The 20,913-nt window shown below is 45.4% G+C and overlaps 2 protein-coding genes and 1 long non-coding RNA gene across 11 annotated transcripts in view; 2 read left to right on the forward strand and 1 right to left on the reverse strand.

The window, feature by feature from the left end:
• The window catches only part of OTUD7B (OTU deubiquitinase 7B), a 55,761-nt gene extending 45,046 nt beyond the window's left edge, over positions 1-10,715 (forward strand). For all 6 annotated transcript variants that reach the window (XM_084866631.1, XM_084866629.1, XM_084866633.1 and 3 more), the window contains 5 exons: positions 777-904; positions 1,204-1,353; positions 1,842-1,956; positions 2,889-2,973; positions 3,942-10,715. In XM_084866631.1, coding sequence (XP_084722757.1) covers positions 777-904; positions 1,204-1,353; positions 1,842-1,956; positions 2,889-2,973; positions 3,942-5,150 — 1,687 coding nt within the window. In that variant the 3' untranslated portion in view covers positions 5,151-10,715. The remainder of the gene's footprint in view (positions 1-776; positions 905-1,203; positions 1,354-1,841; positions 1,957-2,888; positions 2,974-3,941) is intronic.
• The window catches only part of LOC311613157, a 55,962-nt gene extending 37,905 nt beyond the window's left edge, over positions 1-18,057 (reverse strand). Inside the window, exons 1-2 of the long non-coding RNA XR_014793404.1 lie at positions 17,923-18,057; positions 11,167-11,248 (exon numbers count right to left, since the gene is read on the reverse strand). This is a non-coding gene — a long non-coding RNA (uncharacterized lncRNA). The remainder of the gene's footprint in view (positions 1-11,166; positions 11,249-17,922) is intronic.
• MTMR11 (myotubularin related protein 11) lies at positions 11,707-20,636 on the forward strand. 4 transcript variants are annotated; one of them, XM_084866635.1, is made up of 17 exons: positions 11,708-12,015; positions 12,359-12,449; positions 12,857-12,978; positions 13,527-13,587; positions 13,756-13,898; positions 14,363-14,441; positions 14,545-14,680; positions 14,901-14,988; positions 15,134-15,222; positions 15,543-15,667; positions 16,350-16,416; positions 16,649-16,719; positions 17,470-17,636; positions 17,934-18,107; positions 18,752-18,934; positions 19,363-19,656; positions 20,009-20,636. In XM_084866635.1, the coding sequence occupies exons 1-17, from the start codon at positions 11,950-11,952 to the stop codon at positions 20,153-20,155; spliced, it is 2,103 nt and encodes a 700-aa protein (XP_084722761.1). In that variant the 5' UTR covers positions 11,708-11,949; the 3' UTR covers positions 20,156-20,636. The 4 variants fall into 4 exon arrangements, 3 of the variants coding, with proteins under 3 accessions (XP_084722761.1, XP_084722762.1, XP_084722763.1); XM_084866636.1 differs by having other exon boundaries at positions 13,792-13,898; XR_014793403.1 differs by lacking the exon at positions 20,009-20,636 and having other exon boundaries at positions 11,707-12,015; positions 18,752-19,269; positions 19,363-19,497.
• The last annotated feature ends 277 nt before the right edge of the window (positions 20,637-20,913 follow it).

Genomic DNA, 20,913 nt, shown 5'->3' on the forward strand with positions numbered 1-20,913 from the left:
TGCAGGTAAGCCAAAGGAGATAGATGCAAGAGACACTTAAGAGATGGAATTGGCCAAGCCAGATGATTAACTGGAGGTAAGAGATAAAGAACAGTAAAGATTTTACAGATTTCCAACTAGGCTGTTTGTATATAGTGAGGCTGTTCTCCAAGCAAGGGAACATAGGAGAAGGAGTTTTTGTTTTTGTTGGACAGTGTGATGTGTGGATGGTTGTAGTGGGAAGGGTCAGCAAGATGAGGCTACTCAGTTGTGTATTTAGCTACTTTATAAAGAGAATTGAGGAAGGTTGTTGAACAAAACAAGTATAAATAGAGGAATTCCCTTCAGATTCCTACACTACTTTAACAATACAACCATAAAGCTTTCAGTTCTCTTTTTTTGGATTTCTCCATCTGTAAAATGGAAGTAGAAACAGCCATTGTAGCATAAAATAATCAGCTGTGTCCATGGCAGACTTAGGATTAGAAAACCAGGAGTCTCTCTCTCTCTTTTTTTTTTTTTAATATTTTACAGAAAGGAAGGGAGAGGGATAGAGAGCTAGAAACATCAATGAGAGAGAGTCATCGATCAGCTGCCTCTTGCACACCCCCTACCAGGGATATGTCCGCAACCAAGGTACTTGCCCTTGACCAGAATCGAACCTGGGACCCTTCAGTCCCCAAGCCGACGCTCTATCCATTGAGCCAAACCGGTCTCGGCCAGGAGTCTCTTGTTTTGTTTTCTTCCCTCTCCCTTCCACTTAACCCCTTTCACTCTTTCCCCACCTGCAACTCTAGGGTGGAGAGTTCAGAGGAGCCTGTATATGAGAGTCTAGAAGAATTCCATGTCTTTGTCCTTGCCCATGTGCTTAGAAGGCCCATAGTCGTTGTGGCAGATACCATGCTGAGGGACTCTGGGGGCGAAGGTGAGTCAGTCAATCCTCACTGCACTCTAAGTACCCACTGTTTGCAGAGTTTTGTTCTAAGCACTGGAAGGAGTGTGGGAAAGGGGATATATATAGACCTTTGGGGGGAAAACAAGGTGTAAATTAGAACAATGCAAAGGTCTCAAAAGATTCAAGTTGGGATTAATTGATGAGGCTTCTTGGGAAAGAATTATTAAGCAGGGGTTGGAGTGAAAGGGGATTCAATTGGCAGAGTGAAGAAGGGATTGCCCATTGGGCAAGAATGTAGTCTTACTAATAATCTTTGTGGTTTCCTGCAGCATTTGCCCCTATTCCCTTTGGGGGAATCTATCTGCCCCTGGAGGTTCCCACCAGCCAGTGTCACCGCTCCCCTCTGGTGCTCGCCTATGATCAGGCTCACTTTTCTGCACTTGTGTCCATGGAACAGAAGGAGAACGGCAAGGAACAAGGTGCTGAATACAGTGTCTGTGTCTCTGGTGCTTTTTGATCTGCTTTATTTTCATTGGAAAATCCGAAATGAGCGAATGTTGAGACTATTCTACCACGCTGTAATATATACCAAAGTTTTAAAATTAAACAACAAAGGTTTGGGGGAAAACACAGTAGTTTATATTTCCTACTTCCTGAAATAAAGGGCTTATATATTAAGGCTATGGAACCTTCCAAATGATGCTTTGCTTTATTTGTCTGAGTGACTTTTAATTCCATGAATCCACATTAACTAGCAAAAGCATCATGAATGTTAGTTGACTGACAGGTGGGGAATCATGGGGATTATTATCTAACCAGCCTTTTAGTTTTAAATGCCAGGGTAATTCACATGTAAGAAATAAAAAGTGACTACAGTTATCATAGCTCCTATAGTATAATACAGCCTCCTTTTTAGTATGTTCATTTGCCTTCCTCTCTCCTTGATGACATGTTTTTCCCCCTCCAGCTGTGATCCCACTTACAGATTCAGAGCATAAGCTGCTGCCCTTGCACTTTGCTGTGGACCCTGGAAAGAGCTGGGAGTGGGGCAAAGATGACAGCGACAATGTCCGATTGGCCAGGTGAGACATGCCTATCCTTTTCATCTGCTTTGTAGCTGGGAGCTCTTCCACATATAGCATCTGTCTCCTGGGGACTTTTTCTCAGCTCAGAAGCAAGACAGTCACCCTAGTTCCGTAATTTTGGGACGACAGACAGGTGAAAGACAGGTTGAGCACCACTTTTGCAGCACGGAGCTGCTTTTTCTCCCTATGAAAGATGAGAATCCTGGACTTGTTCTTTCCGTACATATGAAGAGTGTTCTTGCACTAATTCCTCCCAGAATCCCCAAAGCAGTGATCAGAAAATCAAGTTATGCAATTCACAGTTCTCCCAGACCAAGTGAGAGGGGTTTTAAACAGGTGACCAAAATAATTTGCTCTGGGTTTTTGCCTCTCTGGAATTTAAAGCAAGAAAAATACATTCTTCCCCACTAGTTGCTCTGCGTCCCATAAGCTGGTTAGCCTTCCTCCTGCTTCCTACCACAGCTTCCTATAAAGAGTGTATGAGTGCAAAAGCTCCTCCCTTACCTCTTACCCAGAGACGCAAATGAGAGGGTTTGATGAAAAAAAAACAACAGTGTTTGTGGCTTTTTAACCAAGTTCTCACCTAACTTTCAAAAGCTCCTCCTAAATATTTACAACAATAACAATGGCTACTGTTTAGTAAGAATTTCCTGTTTTCTAGACACTGTGCTGTGTCCTTTTAAATGCCATCTTGATCTCTATAACAACCCTACAAGATATATTACTATCTATTCTCATTATCAACCCCATCTGAGTTTCAGAGAAGTTGATGTGACTTGCTTGAGGTTATCAGTCTTAGTAATTGGTGGAGCTATCATTCAAACCCAACCCTGAATCCCAAGCCATGTGGCCCTCACCCAACTTATCACACTGCTTTGCATTTTATAGGTTACAGAACATTTCTAATTTCTTTTTTCTCCCTTTCACAGTGTAATCCTGTCCCTGGAGGTCAAATTGCATCTGCTGCATAGCTACATGAATGTGAAGTGGATCCCATTGTCCTCTGATGCTCAGGTGAGGACATCTCCACCGGACCCTTGTTGGTCCTCATTTTCAGTGACGGGGAGAATAAGATCTGGTGGTGTTCTCTTTCTGAATCTTCTGGGTGATGGCTTATGATTCCAAACTAGGAATAACTGGAAAATATCAATTAAGTTCCCAAAGGTACTTTTTTCTGTCTTTCTACCTGTTAGTGCCTCCCATTTTCCACATCTTCTCTCCAACCAAGCTCTGCTTTTTTACACTAAAATATATTCTTCAAGAAAAATTTTCTGGACTTTTTGGTGAACTTGAGGTTATCACTACTTTATCCTACGCTATCTATACATAGACGCCTGTGTTGGCACCAGAAGAGACAGAACAACTTAAAGAGCTACTGATCCAGTAGGTTCTGAGGATGTCATCAGTATCCATAGAACAGGATCACAGGAGTAAGGGCAAATTGATGGGCTCTGGTGTTGAATGTCTAAAAGTTGAGAGGCTTCAGAATGGTTTCAGATGGTTGGTTGGTTGGTTGGGGTTAGACAAGACTTTCTTGGGTTTAATTTTGGAAAGAATTTAGCATAGAGAAATTTAGAATCAAATAAAGAACGCTCCAGCATCTATAGAATATTCTGTCCTTACCCAGAGGCCATGTATTTTAGTTATTCATTGCTCTAGAAGAGTTGCAGGCTTCATTATTAGAGAATGAAGTCATTGCAGGTGACACCTATCCCTTATCTATGGGAGAGTGACTGGAGGTGGGGAAGGACAATGCTCTCCTGGGTGACCCTTCTCCATCATGACAGCAGCCCTTCTTTAAAACTGGGCAGTCACTCTTAAGGATGGTTCATAGGGGTGTTACCACCCTTTTTCACTTGGCTAATTCCTCTAACAATGGCTACTGAGAGTCCCATGAGCCATATGATAAACTAGAATCCTCAGGGACCTCCCCCAACTCAGACTAATGAGGTAATTGACGATCCTGTTTTTGTCTCTTGCAGGCTCCCCTGGCCCAGCCTGAGTCCCCCACTGCCTCAGCGGGAGATGAGCCCCGGTCTACTCCTGAGTCTGGGGAATCAGACAAGGAGTCAGTTGGCAGCAGTTCCACCAGTAATGAGGGCAGCAAGCGGAAAGAAAAATCCAAACGAGATCGGGAGAAGGACAAGAAGAGGGCAGATTCTGTGGCTAACAAACTGGGCAGCTTTGGCAAAACCTTGGGAAGCAAGCTCAAGAAGAACATGGGAGGCTTGATGCACAGCAAGGGTTCTAAGCCTGGAGGGATGGGAACAGGGTCAGGAGTGAGCAGTGGCACCGAGACACTGGAAAAGAAGAAGAAAAACTCACTGAAGAGCTGGAAGGCTGGCAAAGAGGAGGCAGCTGGGGATGGGCCTGTGTCTGAGAAGCCTACATCTGAGTCTATGGGTAATGGAGCGAGCAAGTATAGCCAGGAGGTGATGCAAAGCCTGAGCATCATGAGGACTGCAATGCAAGGGGAGGGGAAGTTTATTTTTGTTGGAACCCTGAAGATGGGTCACCGTCACCAATATCAGGAGGAGATGATCCAGCGCTACCTTTCTGATGCTGAGGAGAGATTCCTGGCAGAGCAGAAGCAGAAGGAGTCAGAGAGGAAGATCATGAATGGAGGGGTAGGGAGTGGGCCTCCTCCAGCCAAAAAGCCAGAGCCAGATGGTGGGGAGGAGCTGCTGACTGCCCCCCAAACAGAGTCCAAGGCAATGGCATTTTCTACTGGCTACCCTGGGGGCTTTACAATCCCTCGGCCTTCTGGGGGTGGAGTTCACTGCCAGGAACCCCGGAGGCAGTTGGCAGGGGGTCCGTGTGGGGGTGGCCTACCACCATATGCCACCTTCCCTAGACAATGCCCTCCTGGGCGACCCTACCCCCATCAGGACAGCAGCCTTTCTCTGGAGCCAGGAAGTCACTCCCAAGATGTTGTTCATAGGGGTACATTGTTACCACCCCATTTCCGCGTGGCTGATTCCTATAGCAACGGCTACCAAGAGCCCCCTGAGCCAGATGGATGGGCTGGAGGGCCCAGGGGGCTTCCCACAATCCAGACCAAATGCAAACAACCGAACTGCAGCTTCTATGGACACCCTGAGACAAACAACTTCTGCTCCTGCTGTTATAGGGAAGAACTGAGGAGGAAGGAACGGGAACTGGGTGGGGAGCTGCTCGTGCACAGGTTCTGAATGAGGGGACCTTGGAGGGCAAGTGGGTAAACCAAGAAAGTTAAGCTCAACTAATTGGCTCATCAAGACCCAGCCCCATGTTGATGGGGCAAATGCAGTAGCCTGGCGAGAAACTTTTAAAAAGTGTGTGTGTGCTGGAGAGTTGCCAGGCTGGCAAGAGCAGGTCAGGGCTGACGGTGCCTCAAGGGCTGTACTAGTCCTTTGCAGATCTTGACTTGATGGGACTGAGGAGGTACAAAGGAGAAAAATGGCAATTCTGTCTCATAACCCCTTGGGTCCATGAAAGCAGAAGGGGCAGGTTTGGTATGTGGGGATAGGGAGATGGTTAGCCATCTGGGAAAAGAGAAGGCAAAAGTGGTTCTCGGTCAATAAAAGAAAAACAAAAACCAGACCAAAGTTCTTTTAGGTTGAGAAAAAGCACATGGTGGTGGAGTTGGGAGTGTGGAGAGAAACTGGGAAATTAAGACAAATTGGCCATTGATTTGAATTAAGATAGAAACTAGGGTTGGATAAATTCTTCCTCCTGAAGAATCTGGAAAGACAGGGCAGTCATGTGTGCTCATGGATGCCTATTAGGAGGGAGGTAGTTTAAATGGGTTTGTTGAGATGGGGAAGGGACAAACTTAAAAGGGGAAACCTTTTCCTCTTATTTCCTTCTAAACACCATCTGTCATCTGTTCTAGTTTGAGAGGAGGTTGTTGATTACCCCCTATCTTTTTTCCTCATCCTTTCTGAGGGCTGAACTCAGCTAAATTAAGAAGGTTGTGATTTAAAAAAAAAAAAAAAAGACTTTAATTTTTTTTTTTTTTTAAGTTCCCTCTGGGGAAGGGAAGAGAGTGATGAGAAGAGCAGCTGTGTGTGTTGAATTTTCTCCAGGTGAACTGGTACAGAGGGGATCTTTTTTTAACTACTTAGCAATAACCACATATTGGAGTTTGAGTGTGCCTTGGGAGGGGTGGGAGAAGGATAGACCTTTGGCCAGACTGTTTCAAACAAAACCAAAAACCTAAATAGAGCACTACCATTCTCTGCTGCTGCATTTCTGTAGAAAGCAACTTTGTTTGACTTTTTTTTTTTTTTTTTTTTTTTTTAAGGGAAAGAAACAAAAGACCCAGCAAGGAAAAACATTTTTAAAAATATTTTTTTTCCTATTTAAGTGATTCTTTCTCCTTTCCTCTCTGTTTTTGGAGAATGAACTTGACATCCCGGCTTCTTTTGTTAAGCCATAGCTGACCTTAATCTGTGGTTAGTTTATTAAAATAATAAAATACTTTGTAAGGAGAGATATTTTTTATAATAGGATTGATGTTGAAACAAGGGATAGAGGCTGGAGCAATTTATAAAAAGTTAGAGAAATCTATTTTAGTGAACTGTGACCACAGATCACAGATCACTCCCAATGAGATGATCTGTCTTTGGAGTTCCTCCTTTCCCTGACTCTGCCCTTCTCCCCAGGGGTGGGGGTGGGCCTGTGGACAGTGTGGGGGCGCTCCTTTGCATTTTGCACAAAGCACAAGTCTGGACAGCCTACGCTCTGGCCAGCACCATTTTTAAGAGCTTTAAACCAGAGAACCTATCCTAGGCCAATTTTCCTTTTCCTTTTCTTTTTCTGGGAAAACTTCAACTATGCAATTGTATACACTCCCGGGTACATACTAAGAAGGGGAATAAGTGTACTTAAGTGTCCAGGTGTTAACTGGGGCTATTTTTCTGTATTTGGATTTCTCTTTGGAAGTATGTACTCATAACCCACCCCATGGAATGTAATCCCCACATTTGATCTGAGGCAAACAGCCTGGGTGTGTGGGGGGGTGGGGGGTGGGGGCGGGAGGTAACTCCTGTTTGCCATATGTTGCTTCTGCCCAATCAGGAAGGTTGTCTTGCTTTGTTACTCTTTGGTAACAAAGCCAAGACTGTCCTCTTTATTGGAACTGCTTACATTTTAGAAAGGTTCCTTCCTCAAACTTGAAAGTCACTTATTTTCCAAATCTGATACTGTTGATTTTACCATTTCCTATGGCTATGAATTCTTAAGCTTTTATTTGAAAACAGACTGGTTTTAAGGAGGCAGTGAAGTCAGGACTGGTTTTAAGGAAGCAATGAAGTCAGAGGAGTTAGGTTCCAAAGGAGGGTATGTATATATTCAGGGCAGGGCTGGGACTAGTAAGAGACAAGCACTCCTCTCAGGTACAAAACTGAAGAGGGTACCGAAAAACTCAATAATCAAGATAATGTTTTAATGCAATATCTTTAAAAATCAATGCAAAAAAAAAATCCATAATGAACAAAATGTCAAAATCAAAGACTGGATTCAGCAGGACTGAGATTAAAGAGAGGGAAGTAAAGCTAAAATGAACAAGTATAGGGTTGAATCCTGTCTTTATTTAAAACTGATCATTTGTTCATTGTGATGGTGGTGTTTTTTTACATTAGTTTTTATTTTCAAAAAATAACTGCATTAAAATAGTGTCTTGACTACTGGGTTTGGGAGCACCACTTAAATTTTGTGCCCCAAATGAGTGCCTTGCTCACCTCACCCTGTTCCTGGGGTTAGAACAACACTAGTGAGACTACCACCCTCATGGGCTTCCATCCCCTAACATGCACCTGAACAGCAGGTGGCTCAAACTCATACCTTGAATTTGCACAACTCACTTAGCTTTCTCATAGGCGTCCATCTATACCATAGGATTCTGGCCTGGACCAATAGGAGTGGAAACAGACCAGAGATTTCCCTAGATAATAAAGCCAGGAAAGTTTTGATTCTCCACTGGACTGCTGTGTTTGGATTTGTTCTGTTATTAGTTCTAGGTAATACTTTTTGTTTTTAAAAAACAGAAGACAAATGAACAAAAATGGAAACCTTATGTCGTTTGTTTTTCTTCGATTTATAAATTAACCACCAATTTCTTCTGACTTCTTTTCAATAAAAAAGATGGAAATTCGGGGGGAGGGAGTGGCCTAGGAGTGAGTTTGGTATAATAGGGCTTTATGTAGGCCTTACAGCTTTTGTGGTTAATCCTCACCTGAGTATATTTTTTCTGTTGATTTTTATTTTTTAAAAATATATTTTTATTGGTTTCACAGAGGAAGAGAGACATCAATGATGAGAAAGAATCATTGATGGGCTGCCTCCTGCATGCCCCCTACTAGGGATCAAGCCCGCAACCCAGGCATGTGCCCTTGACTGGAATTGAACCCGGGATCCTTCAGTCCGCAGGCCGATGCTCTATCCACTGAGCCAAACCAGCTAGGGCTGTCCCGTTGATTTTTAGAGAAGAGTGGAAATATCGATGTTGAAGAGACACATCAATCGGTTGCCTCCTGCTATGGGATCATACCTGCAACCCAGGTACATGCCCTTGAACTGGAATCAGGAATCGAACCTGAGACCTTTCCAAGAGCAGGCCAGCGCTCTAACTAATTAGCAACATCGGCCAGAGCAGCCCTATAGTATTTTTTATTATGAAATATTTTTCTTAATTTGGGTAGGTAATTATTTATTGAGGCATTAAATAAACCTCTCCGTTCTAAGGATTAGGGAGCCTGAGTCAATGGATGTTTTCCTATAGGGAGGAGTAGGGTTTGTTTTGCTTTATTTGAGGGAATTGTGTGGGGTGGGGGAGTGAAGGAATAATGCCTAGGAGATGAATTTGGTTGGTTTATGGTATTTTGGGAAGAGGAGGGGGTGGAAGAGGCAAGCCCATGCAATTACTGTACTGGGAGAAGGGAAAACAGTGGTACATGATGTGCACTCAAAAGGAGCAAAAATTCCTTAGTTAAGGAGAGGTCTGTGGGTGAAAGGGGTAAGCAGACCCCCATACCCTAGCTGAGGGATGATGTCTCTCAGTCTTAAATAAGTGCACTTAGTTCCTTTAATTCAGGGTGTTGGGGTACCTATTGAAGTTTTTTATTGGAAAGGGGACATTTTCCCCTTTTGATTAAGATAGTGCTACCCCTCCACCCTTATACACTCCAGCCCTGATGGAACAAGTATACATAAAATAAGCCTCCAAAATCTCAATCTATGCTGGTTTTATTGAGGGTTACAAGATTTAACCAGTAGTTTTCCTCACATACTGGATTCTATTAAAATGAAGATTATATATAAAATATATATATATATAAATTTTAAGAAATTCAATCTCATTCTGGAGTGGGGATGGTGTTAAACTGTGCTGTACAGGCCTGGAGGCAAGTACCTTCCTTCCTGCAGTTTCTTCTCAGGCAAAACTAAAGCTCACAGACCAATAAAACAAAAATTAGCGATGACTTTGTATTGTATATTTGGGAGGGGATACTGAGCCAAAAAGAATGGGGCTGGTTCTGAATGACTTGAGAACCTAGCTTTTACCGTTCTTATTCCTTTCTAAACAGCCATGTGTCCAGGGTCCAGTCACATTTTTTTTCCTTTCCCAATAAAGAAGCTTCAGAAATGATTGTCCTTGAGTTACTTGGACACCTTGGACTGTCCTCTTTCTCCAAGAGTCTGCCCCAGACACATAGCCACAGCTGAGAAGACAGAATTAGAAGCCCCTTCCCGGCCTGGAATCATCTGCACCCTAGATTTTTCTAGTCTCCCGTCCCCTCCAGGCCCTTTTAACTGTAGATTCAGTGAGTCATACAAGCATTCTGTCTCACTTTGTAGATGCCCAGTCTACAAATCACAGGGTGTTTTGCCCCAAGAACTTAAGTTGAACAAAATAATTTGTTATGAAGTCTTCCGTTAGACACACTCCATGGCACCTCACTCCACCTGGTGAGTAAGGGGCTTTAGGAGAGGGAAGCTGGCTAATAGCAGAACTGACTGAAGTGGGGGTGGGGAGGACTATGGCCTCTTTCTGTGTTTATAACTGGATCTGTGACTCATTCTATGAGTCACTCAGCTCCTCCTTCAGCTGCCCCTCCTGGCAGCCTTCACTCATAGCACAAACCTACAACCAGATCAGGATTCTAAACATGGAAAAATCTGATACAGTTTTACCCTTCCTTTCGTCCGCTGAGCCTCCACTGGGAGTGTGTGGGGTGGTGAGAGGTGGTTCTGCTGTTCATTACCCCTCATCTGCTGCCCTCATTGCATTCCTGGTTGGGGACTAATCCAAGTCACCCTCCAACTTCCCCCAATCTCCTGATGTTTTTCTCTGTATTCCTCTGCTGTTCCTTACCTCAAAGTATTAAAGAATAGAATGAGGCTCTTGAATGAAGGGTGGTGGGAGAAGGAAAGTGGATATTTTAAAATTGTGGGACACACCTTATTGCAACAGACCTTGGGAAGTATTTTCCCCCCCGCAGAGATTGAAGCCCATGGTGGGGGTGGGGATGCTTAGTAGCTTTTAGGACTTTAAGAATCAGGTATCCCTCTTTGTTCCAGATTGACGCCCTGTCTCACAATATGTATTTTCACAATTTCCACAGTTGCAGCCAGACAGGGAACTTGTAAAGCCGAGGCCGGAAGGGTGTGTGTGCTGGGGGTTGGAGAGAATAAAGTGACACTGGGCCCCCACCTACGGATTGCTGCCTCTGTACAGACTCAAAATCAATAAAACAGCAGCTCATTAACTCTTACTTTGTATTTTATTTCCTGTCTTTTTCATATCTAAATATTCATACCCTAGTCCCCCTCACCTGCAGTCCTGCAGTTCCTTTACTTCCTTCCAATGCCCTTCCCCTACCTTTGCTTCTTGGGTTGCAAGGGGGTAGGGAGGAGGAATGGGATTGTTGAACTGAATAGAGGTTTCCAGCGCTCAGCTCTCAGAATCCTGAACATGAATTATTAATTTGGAGATCTGGTGTCTGGACTGGAAGGAGGGGTCATGTATCTGGGGTGGGCTCCAGTTTCTAATTGGTTGGGGCAGTGTGTGTGTGTGTGTGTGTGTGTGTGTGTGTGTGTGTGTGTGTGTGTTGTGTGTGTGTGTGTGTTCAGGTATGTGTGCATGTGTGTGTGTGATGGATTAAGTTGGTGAGATCTTTTCCTTGGGCCTCCCACCTCCACCCTAGAACTTGCACATAAACATACCTGTACTTGTGTCTGCATCCTGGAGAGATTTCAATTTCTTGCCTTTTCCTCTGCACTGTGCATACAAGATATGTTTCATGCTCTGGAGAAGGATGAACAAAAACACTAACTCATCTCCATCCCTAATTCTTGGGTCTCCCCAAGCAAAACTATCCTGAGGTCCAATTTCCGTTTACTTCTCACCCCTTTTGGTAGTTCTGTCTGGAGAGGCTGTAAGAAGGCCTTAACTGTTTTTGTGTTCCTCCCACTTCTTCCACCCTCGCTCCTTTTAAGATATAAAAAAAAACAGCTTCCCAGGGAAGCCATCACTCAGTCTAGAGAAGTGGCTCAAATTGTTCCAGTTTAATATTCAGTATTACTGCTCCCCCTCAATCTCCAATTCTCATAAACAAGAAGTGAACAGGATTTGGGAGTAAGGGTAAAGAAGGGAATCTGGGTATTTTTCTCCAGTTCCCCATGGATTCCTCACCCTTCCCAGGCTCCTCCAATTCCTTCCCACTTTCCCAAAATGGTGTGTATGCTCCTTTAAGGGGCTGGGCATCTCTCCCGCCCTCTCCAGACTGAAGTTTCCGAGGAGCCTCCTCTAGCTGAACACAGCTTTCAAAGACCCCAAATCGTGCTACATGCACCTCAAACGTTCCTTTGCCCTGACAGTTCCCTTGCCCGGATCCCATCCCTGACTTCCTTCCTCTCAGCTACAAGATTCAGCCTCTCCCCAAGGGGCTTGAGCATCCTTGAAGTTTCCCACCTTTAACTGCTCCGTCCCCGGATGGAGCCGGAGAAATGTGGTGGGGGGGCAGGGGCCAGAGTTTCAACATCGCCCCCCAGAAGGAAGAGCCAGAGATGGGGGTAAGGAGAGGAAGTTGGGCTTGTGGGGAGGGTTGGTCGGTCAGAGGGTGTGAGTAGGGAGGATGTGGAAATAGAAGAAAAGGATCTAGAGCAAGAGGAGGGTGTGTCTCATATTCTCTGGCTGATGAAGCTTGGCCTGTCTTTTTCAGTCTCAAGTTCATCGTCTCATTATCCATTAACCAGCCCCTCCCTTCACTGTCTGCCAGCCCGGGTCCTGAGCTCCCCACAGCCACTGATCTCAGTTTCCCCTGAGTCTGAGTGTAGGCCTCTAAACGTGGCTGCTGAGTTAATCCAAGACCCCAGGGTTGGAGAGGCCTGGGGAATAACGCTACACCCTTCACAGCCCTCTGGACCACAGTCTGTCCAGGGGAGTGGAATGCCAGAGCCCAGGAATCCTCAACTTGGCAGCTGCCTGGCCTCTGGATGCCTCCCAGGTAATAATGTCCTTTCAGTATTTCTGATCTTCAGAAACGACTTCAAATTTCATCCTACTCAAATATTGCTTCATACCTTCACTAAAGGTACCTTCATATTCCTTTCCTGGCTCAAAGTGCTGCTTCTGCTTGTGGCTTGTTCTCTTCTCTGAACAGAACTGTCTGGGAGCTTGGACCTTGACCCTGCTACCCCTTTTCTCATTTACTTTTTCAATAAATATGTAAGTGCCCACTATGTGCCAGGCACTGTTCTAGACACTAGAAGATTACAAATTCTCTTCTCATAACCTTTCATTCTTAGGAGTTAGAGGAGGATCTTAATCTTTCCTCTTTAGATCCTCCTGTCTCAGAGTGGTTGTACACATGTGGGCAACACTGGAATGGTCATAACCTGGCTTTTCCTGTAGGGGAGCAGATCCTAGCATGGGCCCCAGGGGTGCGGAAGGGGCTGGAACCTGAATTGCCTGGAACCCTGATCTGTACCAACTTGAGGGTCACCTTCCAGCCCTATGGATGGCAGCGACATCAGGTGAGATGGTTAGGCCAATGTAAATGACAGCTAGTGTGAATAGGTAGCAGAGTCTAGAAGGATTTAGACAAACATTACAGGAAGTGTGTGATTTCTTTTTTGGAAATTTTTTTCTTTTTTTGTTAATCCTCACTTGGGAATATTTTTCCCATTGATTTTTAGAGAAAGTGGAAGAAAGGGAGGGAGGGGGAGAAAGATTGAGAGAAAGGGGGGCGGGGATAGAGATAGAGAAAGAGAGAGAGGGAGAGAGACAGACAGACAGACAGACTGACACAGTCAGACATCGATTGGTTGTCTCTACATGCGCCCTGACCAGGGTGGGGATTGAACCTGCAACCCAGGTATATGCCTTGACTGGGAATCAAACCCTGAGACCCTTTAGTGTGTGGGTTAGTGTTTTAACTACTAAGCAACACCAGCTAGAGAGTTATTCTTAAAGGCTCTCTTTGGAATGCATCAGGGATAATCAATGGGATCTCTTCTAGAAAGGTGAGGGGCTACCAAGATAGGATGTGAGATGTCTTTAGCATATCATATGCTTCCTCTAGGAGACTCCCCTAAGCAGTGATTATGATTTTGCCCTGGTCAACATTGGGCAATTAGAGGCTGGTAAGTGTGAGGGGGCTGGTCAAGGGGCTCCCTGGGGGTGTTGGCTACCCTACTCAATCCTTCCTCTATTCTTAGAGGACAGCAGGGAAGCAGTGGGATGGGCATGAGGAGTTCCTCCTAGAGGGACCCTGATCCATGGCTACACTGCTCTCTAATTCTTGACTTCAGTGAGTAGCCTGTCTCGAGTCCAACTCCACCGTCCAGGGTCCCTGCTTAAATTTATCCCTGAGGAGATCCTGATTCACGGCCGAGACTTCCGGCTGCTCAGAGTTGGTTTTGAGGCTGGAGGACTAGAGCCTCAGGCCTTTCAGGTAAGAGGCTCCCAACCTAAGAACCCCTCCTTCCCTGAGAACCTTGGGATCCTTTCCCTGGCAATTCCCAGTACTCCCTTATTTCCCAGGACCCCTTTCATCATTCGCTCTGCCTCTTTCCTCAAGGAGTGGCTAAAAGGCTGGGATAAATGATAGTATAATGAGAATACTGGGCCTGAATTCTAGCCTGCCTCTGCCAATTAACAGGTGTATGAATGACTGTGGGCACGTGTCTTCCTTTGAAAAATAGGGAGGGTTGGAGGAGAATATTCCTAATTCCTTCCAGAATTACCATTCTGTGATTCTAGATCTATTTTCTTGACCCCAGTCCCCATGACTAAGAAGCTCCCTTCGTTAGGGACTGTGTTATTGTTCTCTGTTGGTGGCAAAGACAATGAAGCAACACACCCTATTTCCTTTTCACTTCAGTCTGAGCCAAAAGGATGATGTACTTTCCTCCCCAGGTGACTATGGCCATTGCCCAAGCCAGAGCTCAGAGCAGTCAAACCCAACAGTACTCAGGGATAGCCCTGAGCAAGACTGGTAAGTGAGGGTGCTCTGGGATAAGGAAAAGATAGAGTCTGAAAAATTAGAGGCCGGTTGAGAAGCTGTCTTCTTTCTCTTCTGTGCCTCACTCCTGCCCTAGGCCAGAGTTCTGGCTCCAGAAAATCACCTATTCCCCTCTTGGAGACATCAGAAGACTGGGAGACCGAGAGGAAAAAGCAGGGTGCCAAAGGCTGGCGGGTTAGTCTTGTCAATGAGAGATTCGACGTAGCCACCAGGTGATCCCCTAGTCTACCCCAACTGCTGTAGCCTTTCTTATCCTCCCATAGTTCTCTGACTCTTAAGCTATGCTTCCCACACACTCCACAAAGCTATCCTCCTTACCTCCAAGATCTCTAAATATGATATCACTTGGAATGATCACCTCCTAAGCACCTTCCTTGTAAACATGGGTTTGCGTTATGAGATCAAAATGTGACATAACTCTCAATTTCACAGCCTCCCCCGTTACTTCTGGGTCCCTAACCGAACTCTGGACAGTGAGGTCAGGAGAGCATTTGGCCACTTTCATCAGGGCCGTGGACCGGTCAGTGTGAGGGGTGGGGATTAGAGGGTTTGGGGAGGTCAGGGGTCATTGAAGGGAGGGAATCCCTCTGAGGTCAGTGTGGGGGCAAGGGTAAGGTGGGGCTAAGAGTTTCTCCCACAGTGATTCTCCTCTCACCCATTTGAAGCGCCTGTCCTGGCATCACCCTGGGGGTAGTGATCTTCTCCGCTGTGGAGGTTTCTACACAGCCAGTGACCCTAACAAGGAGGATATCAGGTGAGGGAAGTCTTATGAGAATTAAAGGTTAGGTGTTCAAAGCAGACTCCTTCCCTTACTTTCTTTTTTTTTCTTTTTAATATATTTTATTGATTTTGTACAGAGAGGAAGAGAGGGAATAGAGAGTTAGAAACATCAATGAGAGAGTCATCGATCAGCTGCCTCTTGCACACCCCCTACTGGGGATATGCCCGCAACCAAGGTACATGCCCTTGACCGGAATCGAACCTGGGACCCTTCAGTCCCCAAGCCGACGCTCTATCCATTGAGCCAAACCGGTTTCGGCTCCTTCCCTTACTTTCTGACTCTTTCTTCTCCAGAGCAGTGGAGTCTATGCTCCAGGCTGGGCATTCTGACGTTGTCCTGGTTGACACTATGGATGAGCTGCCTAGTCTTGCAGATGTCCAACTTGCCCATTTGAGGCTGAGGGCCCTCTGTCTGCCTGGTAAGAATAACCTTTAACCCTTTACCCCACCTGTAGGTCTGCTGACCCTATCCTGGCTTTCCATTTGCCTGATATGATGAGCAACCACCATTCAGCCCAATGAGCTTTAGTTTTCTACTCAACTCTCCCATCACCCACATACTAATTTCCTGTCTTCCAGACCCCAACGCATTCTTTTGTTAATAGCTTTGAGATACTAGAAGGCCGATGCATGAAAATTCGTGCAAGAGTAGGCACTCCTTCCCCTGGCTGCCAGCACCAGCTTCCTTCCAGCATCCCGGACCCGGGTTTCCCTCCTCCAGCCACCACAGACACCTGGGACCTGGGCTTGCTTCCTGTGGGCCCTGGCTTGGTCAGAAAGGACGTCCAGAATGACGTTTGGAAGCCATCTGGTCTAATTAGCATATTACCCTTTTATTATTATAAATAATCTACATAGCATAAAAATCATCCTTCACCCATAAGTATACAATTCAATAAATTTACTATTTTGTACAAACATTACCACAATTTTAGCTTTTGAAACCTCATGGCCATTTATATAGTTACTTTTCATTCCTATTCCCAGTCCAAGGCAACCACTACCCAACTTATTTTTAACTCTTCAGGCTATAGACCCTGAATCCTGAATCCCGAGTTCTTCTGATCTCTTTGCCCTTCTGACCCCTCTACTATCCATCAGATTCATCTGTATCTGAGGATAAATGGCTCTCAGCCCTGGAAGGAACACGATGGTTGGACTATGTCAGGTACTCCCTCTTTTTCTAAAAATGACTTATAATTCAACCCTCCCCAAATTTCTGTTAACTTGGATTCCTAAGTGGCCTTCCATTAATTTTTCACCTTTGTTTCCCAAGAAGGCTGTTATTTCATGCTCCTTAGAAGGAGAAGGCAGGATTTTGGAGTTGGCCTCTATTCTATCCCATGACCCTTCACTCCTCTTTTCCAGGCTTATTCTTCCCTCCTCTTCCTCATCTGCAGGTCTTGCCTTCGAAAGGCCAGTGACATTTCAGTCTTAGTGACATCAAGAGTTCGCTCTGTAGTACTTCAAGGTGAGTTTCTTGGGTCAAATCACTTCATTAATTGAGTTTTTCCTTTATCTACCTAACTGGATTGGGCTCAAGGAGCGAAATATATAAGGCGGGGGTGGGGAATCTTTTTTTTTTTTTCTGCCAAGGGCTGTTTGGATATTTATAACATCATTCTCAGGCCATACAAAATTATCAACTTAAAAATTAGCCTGCTATATGTGTTCAAACACTTAATTTACTCACCTCTAGTGCCTTGGCAGGGCCAGACCAAATGATTTCATGGACCTTATATAGCCCACAGGCCAGACATTCCCCACCCGTTATAAAGCTTATACCCTTCTAGTGCTAGCATCCTCTTCTTCCTTTACTAGGAACTACCCATGAGCTCTAACTCATCCTTTAGTGCTACCTCTGCCTCCCCACCACAGCTTGTGGTCCCTAACAGAAGGATTCTCTGCCCTCTGTTCCTATTCTTCCAATATGGATAGGGATTGGGGTTGGGATGGGAAGGACAATATGGAAGCTGATTTGAGATTTATAATGCTGCCCCCTACATGTGAGGCTGGGTATTTCTATCCAGGTGGAGTCTAGAAAGTGAATCATTCAAGGTCTTTGTTTTTTCTTTATTTCTATGTGCCTTCTCAATTCTACCTATCCAAAACCTTTCCCCCTCTGTGCTTCTCACTTCTTGCCATGTTTTCTTTTCTCATTCTCTTCTGCCCTAGTTTCTTGGCACCTCCTTCTTTATCCCTTCTCCCTCTTTATCACCAGAGCGTGGCGATCGTGATTTCAATGGCCTCCTCTCTTCACTGGTCCAGCTGCTTTCAGCCCCTGAAGCCCGAACACTGCTTGGCTTCCAATCACTAGTGCAGCGAGAGTGGGTGGCAGCTGGACATCCATTCCTGACCCGACTTGGGGTAACTGGGGCCGGTGAAAAGGTGAGAACATTTTGTGAGGGTATTGGGATGGGGGCCAGTATTACTTAAAAAGAGGATCAGAAAATGATATAGTATAGTCCACTGGACATGAATAAGGTCTGAAGGGTCATGAGGTTAGGCTGAGTTTGAAGGGAGAACTCAGATGAATGAGGGATCACACTCCCTATTATGATCAACTCAGATTTCCATTTCCTGATCTCCATAGTAGCCCCTGTTCCCTGTGTCCCTCTCATTTGTCATCTTCCCCTCTTAGCTTCCTATAGTCCATTCCATTCTCTTAATTTACCTTTTTTTCAGGCCCCGGTGTTTCTCCTCTTCCTTGATTGTGTCTGGCAGCTCCTCCAGCAGTTTCCAGCTGAGTTTGAATTCTCCGAGTTTTTCCTTGTTGCTCTTCATGACAGTGTCAGGGTTCCTGACACACTTACATTCTTGAGAGACAATCCCTGGGAGCGTGGAAAGCAGAGTAGACAGGTCAGTGACTTCTATTTTTCACTTGTCTTCCATGTTCCTCCACCTCCCATTGAGAAGTACTTCACAGAGTTTAGTCTTGATTATGAAAAGTGAGGTCTGTGGGTTAGAAAGGGGAAGGTTGGTGCTCTCTCTCAGGAATGGACTTTAACCCTACATATGATTCCTGGACTTTCACCCTAAATATGATTCTTATTCCAGGAATCATATGTAGGGTGAATCATATGCTCATTCCTGAGCATTTCACAATTTCTCTCTAGACCTGTGAGAAGGGATATATATATACACTAGAGACTCACTGATTCGTGCACCAGTGGGGTCTCTCGGCCTGGCCTGATATCCCCTGAGGGGTCCCAGATTGCAAAAGGGTGCAGGCCAGGCCAAGGGACCCCACTGGTGCATGAATCCATGCACAGGGCCTCTAGATGCATGTAAGATCTTTGGTTAATCTCTCTCTGCCCTTCTCCACTCCCTTTCCCTCTGAGATTCATCAGTCTGTTCTATGTTTCCATGCCTGTGCATTGAGCGTCTGCTCCCTGGTGGTCAGTGTGTCATAGCTACCCATCAAAAGGTCGGTCACTTAGGCTTTTATATCTACAGATTTTTTTTCTTTGTTTAACCACCTTTTTTTGTTTTCCTCTGTACAGTTCAACTCCTATACGCAAGTCTATACCCCAGGGTACTCCCACCCCCCAGATGGGAACTCTATTAACGCACAGCTCTCTGTCTGGGACTGGGATTTACGCTACAGCAAGGAACAGATACTACAATTCCATAATCCTGGCTATGACCCCGAACACTGCCAAGATTCCTGGCTCCCTAGACAGCAGGTGATGTGTCTGAACTCCCTAAAGTCCCTTGACTTTCTCACAGGCTCATCCTACTAGATGGGGGTGGTGGTGGGTGGAAAGATATAGTGTCTAAGTTCCTCAGGGAAAGCTATCCTACTCCTACAACTATCACTTATTGTTCCTGTCCCCAGGAAGATAGAAATCCTAGAATAGCAGTGGGCATCCTTTTGGTCCTCATCATCTTCTGTCTCACACATACATTTTACAAGTTTTCCTAAAATCAACTTTAATCAGTCCTAAGGTCTGTTTTGAAACCTAATGAAGAGGAAAAATAGAGTTCTCAGTGGGAGGCTTGTAGTTCCACCACCAGTGCAGTGAGTAGCAGCTGGACATTCCTTCCTGACCCAATTTGGGAAAACTGGGTTCATCTGGTTTCTAGGTCACGTTGATTTTCCTTTCCCCTTTAGCCAAGCTTCATGGTTCCTGGACCTCCCAGCTCTGTGTGGCTCTTCTCTAGAGGGGCTTTGACTGCCCTGAATCAGCTCTGTCCTTGGCGGGACAGCCCTTCCCTGCTGGCAGTCTCTTCACGTTGGCTCCCTCGACCTGCTATCTCTTCGGAAAGTCTAGCTGATCAAGAGTGGGGGCTCCCCTCCCATTGGGGAGCTTGCCCTTTACCCGCAGGGCTGCTGCTGCCTGGGTATTTGGGACCCCAGATCAGGCTCTGGAGACGCTGCTACCTAAGGGGAAGGCCTGAGGTCCAGGTGAGAAGAGAAGACAGGGATTGGGAGTGGGAGAAGGGTTTGACTGCTGAGCCAGATGTTATAGGAGAAACAAGATGTTTTAGGAGAAACCAGATGTTTCCAGGAGCTGGAAAAGCAAGAGGCTGAGGAAATTGGGAAGTGAACAACCATTCATGTTGGTATCAAAGTGGCTAGGTTTGGGAGTATGGGTAGGTTGGGAAAACTGCTTGGGGCTCAGATCAAGTGGAACCTAGGGCATAGTTGGAGGGGGGAAAGAGAATTAAAGATGCCAGAAGTAGTGGACAGGTTTCAGAAGCAGAGAGCTAGATTTGCAATAATACTGTTCCTCTACTTCTCTTCACTCCCTTCCCAGATGGGCCTCTCAGCTCCCACCATCACTGGCCTCCAGGATGAGCTATCCTGTCTTCAGGAGCTATTAAAGAAATGGACTCCAAGAATATCTCCCGAGGATCACTCCAACAAAAGAGATCCAAATCCCATTCTCTCTCAATCCTGTTGAAATTGCTGGCTTTCTTATGGGCAGGGCAAAAGTGGTCTGGGGTGAGAGAGGGTTCTGTCTAATCCTTTCCATTTTTCTCATCTGGTCTTGCTGCCTCAGCTTTCACATTCCAGCCTTCAAACAAGATCTAACTTTGCAGATGGGTGGTGCTACCTACAACTCTTGCTCTGTCCTGTTTAGTTCCTCAAGATTGTATATAGTGTCTTGTGATTTGAACAAAGAAACAAAAACAAACCAAAATATGATCACCTGTCTCTTTTTCTGGCAAATTCCATCCCTTTTGGATATCCAACTGTTAATTTTGAGTTCAGACCTCATTTCCACCTCCTTTTGCTGTTTCTTTAATTCCAATTTCTACTTCTTCCTGGAGCTTCCTATGGGCATGGAGTGGATATGGGAAACACCCTGTCTCTTCCAATTGTATATTTTTGTAGTGAATTTCTATTTAAGGAGTTCATTAAAGCGCAGTATTTATACTTGTTGCTGGCATTGTTTCTTGTGTCTGAATCAAGGATCCTAGGTGTAGGGTGGGTGTGACCCAAGAGAGAATTGCACTCACCAAGTTATTGATAAAGAAATAAGGGATGGGTCAGGTGAGGCTCTGCAAATTTCACGTGCAATTTGGAAAGTTTTCTCCTCCGCGCCTCTCATTTAGGAACAGGTGGTGCAAAAGCACACCAATTCGTGGTTGCTGGGGCCAGGAATGTTCGGGAGGTCGAAGCCTCTGGGCTTCAATGTCAACCACCCCTCAGCTTTGG

Source organism: Pipistrellus hanaki, assembly GCF_964339955.1.
Source record: "Pipistrellus hanaki genome assembly, chromosome: 18".
Lineage (NCBI taxonomy): Eukaryota > Metazoa > Chordata > Mammalia > Chiroptera > Vespertilionidae > Pipistrellus > Pipistrellus hanaki.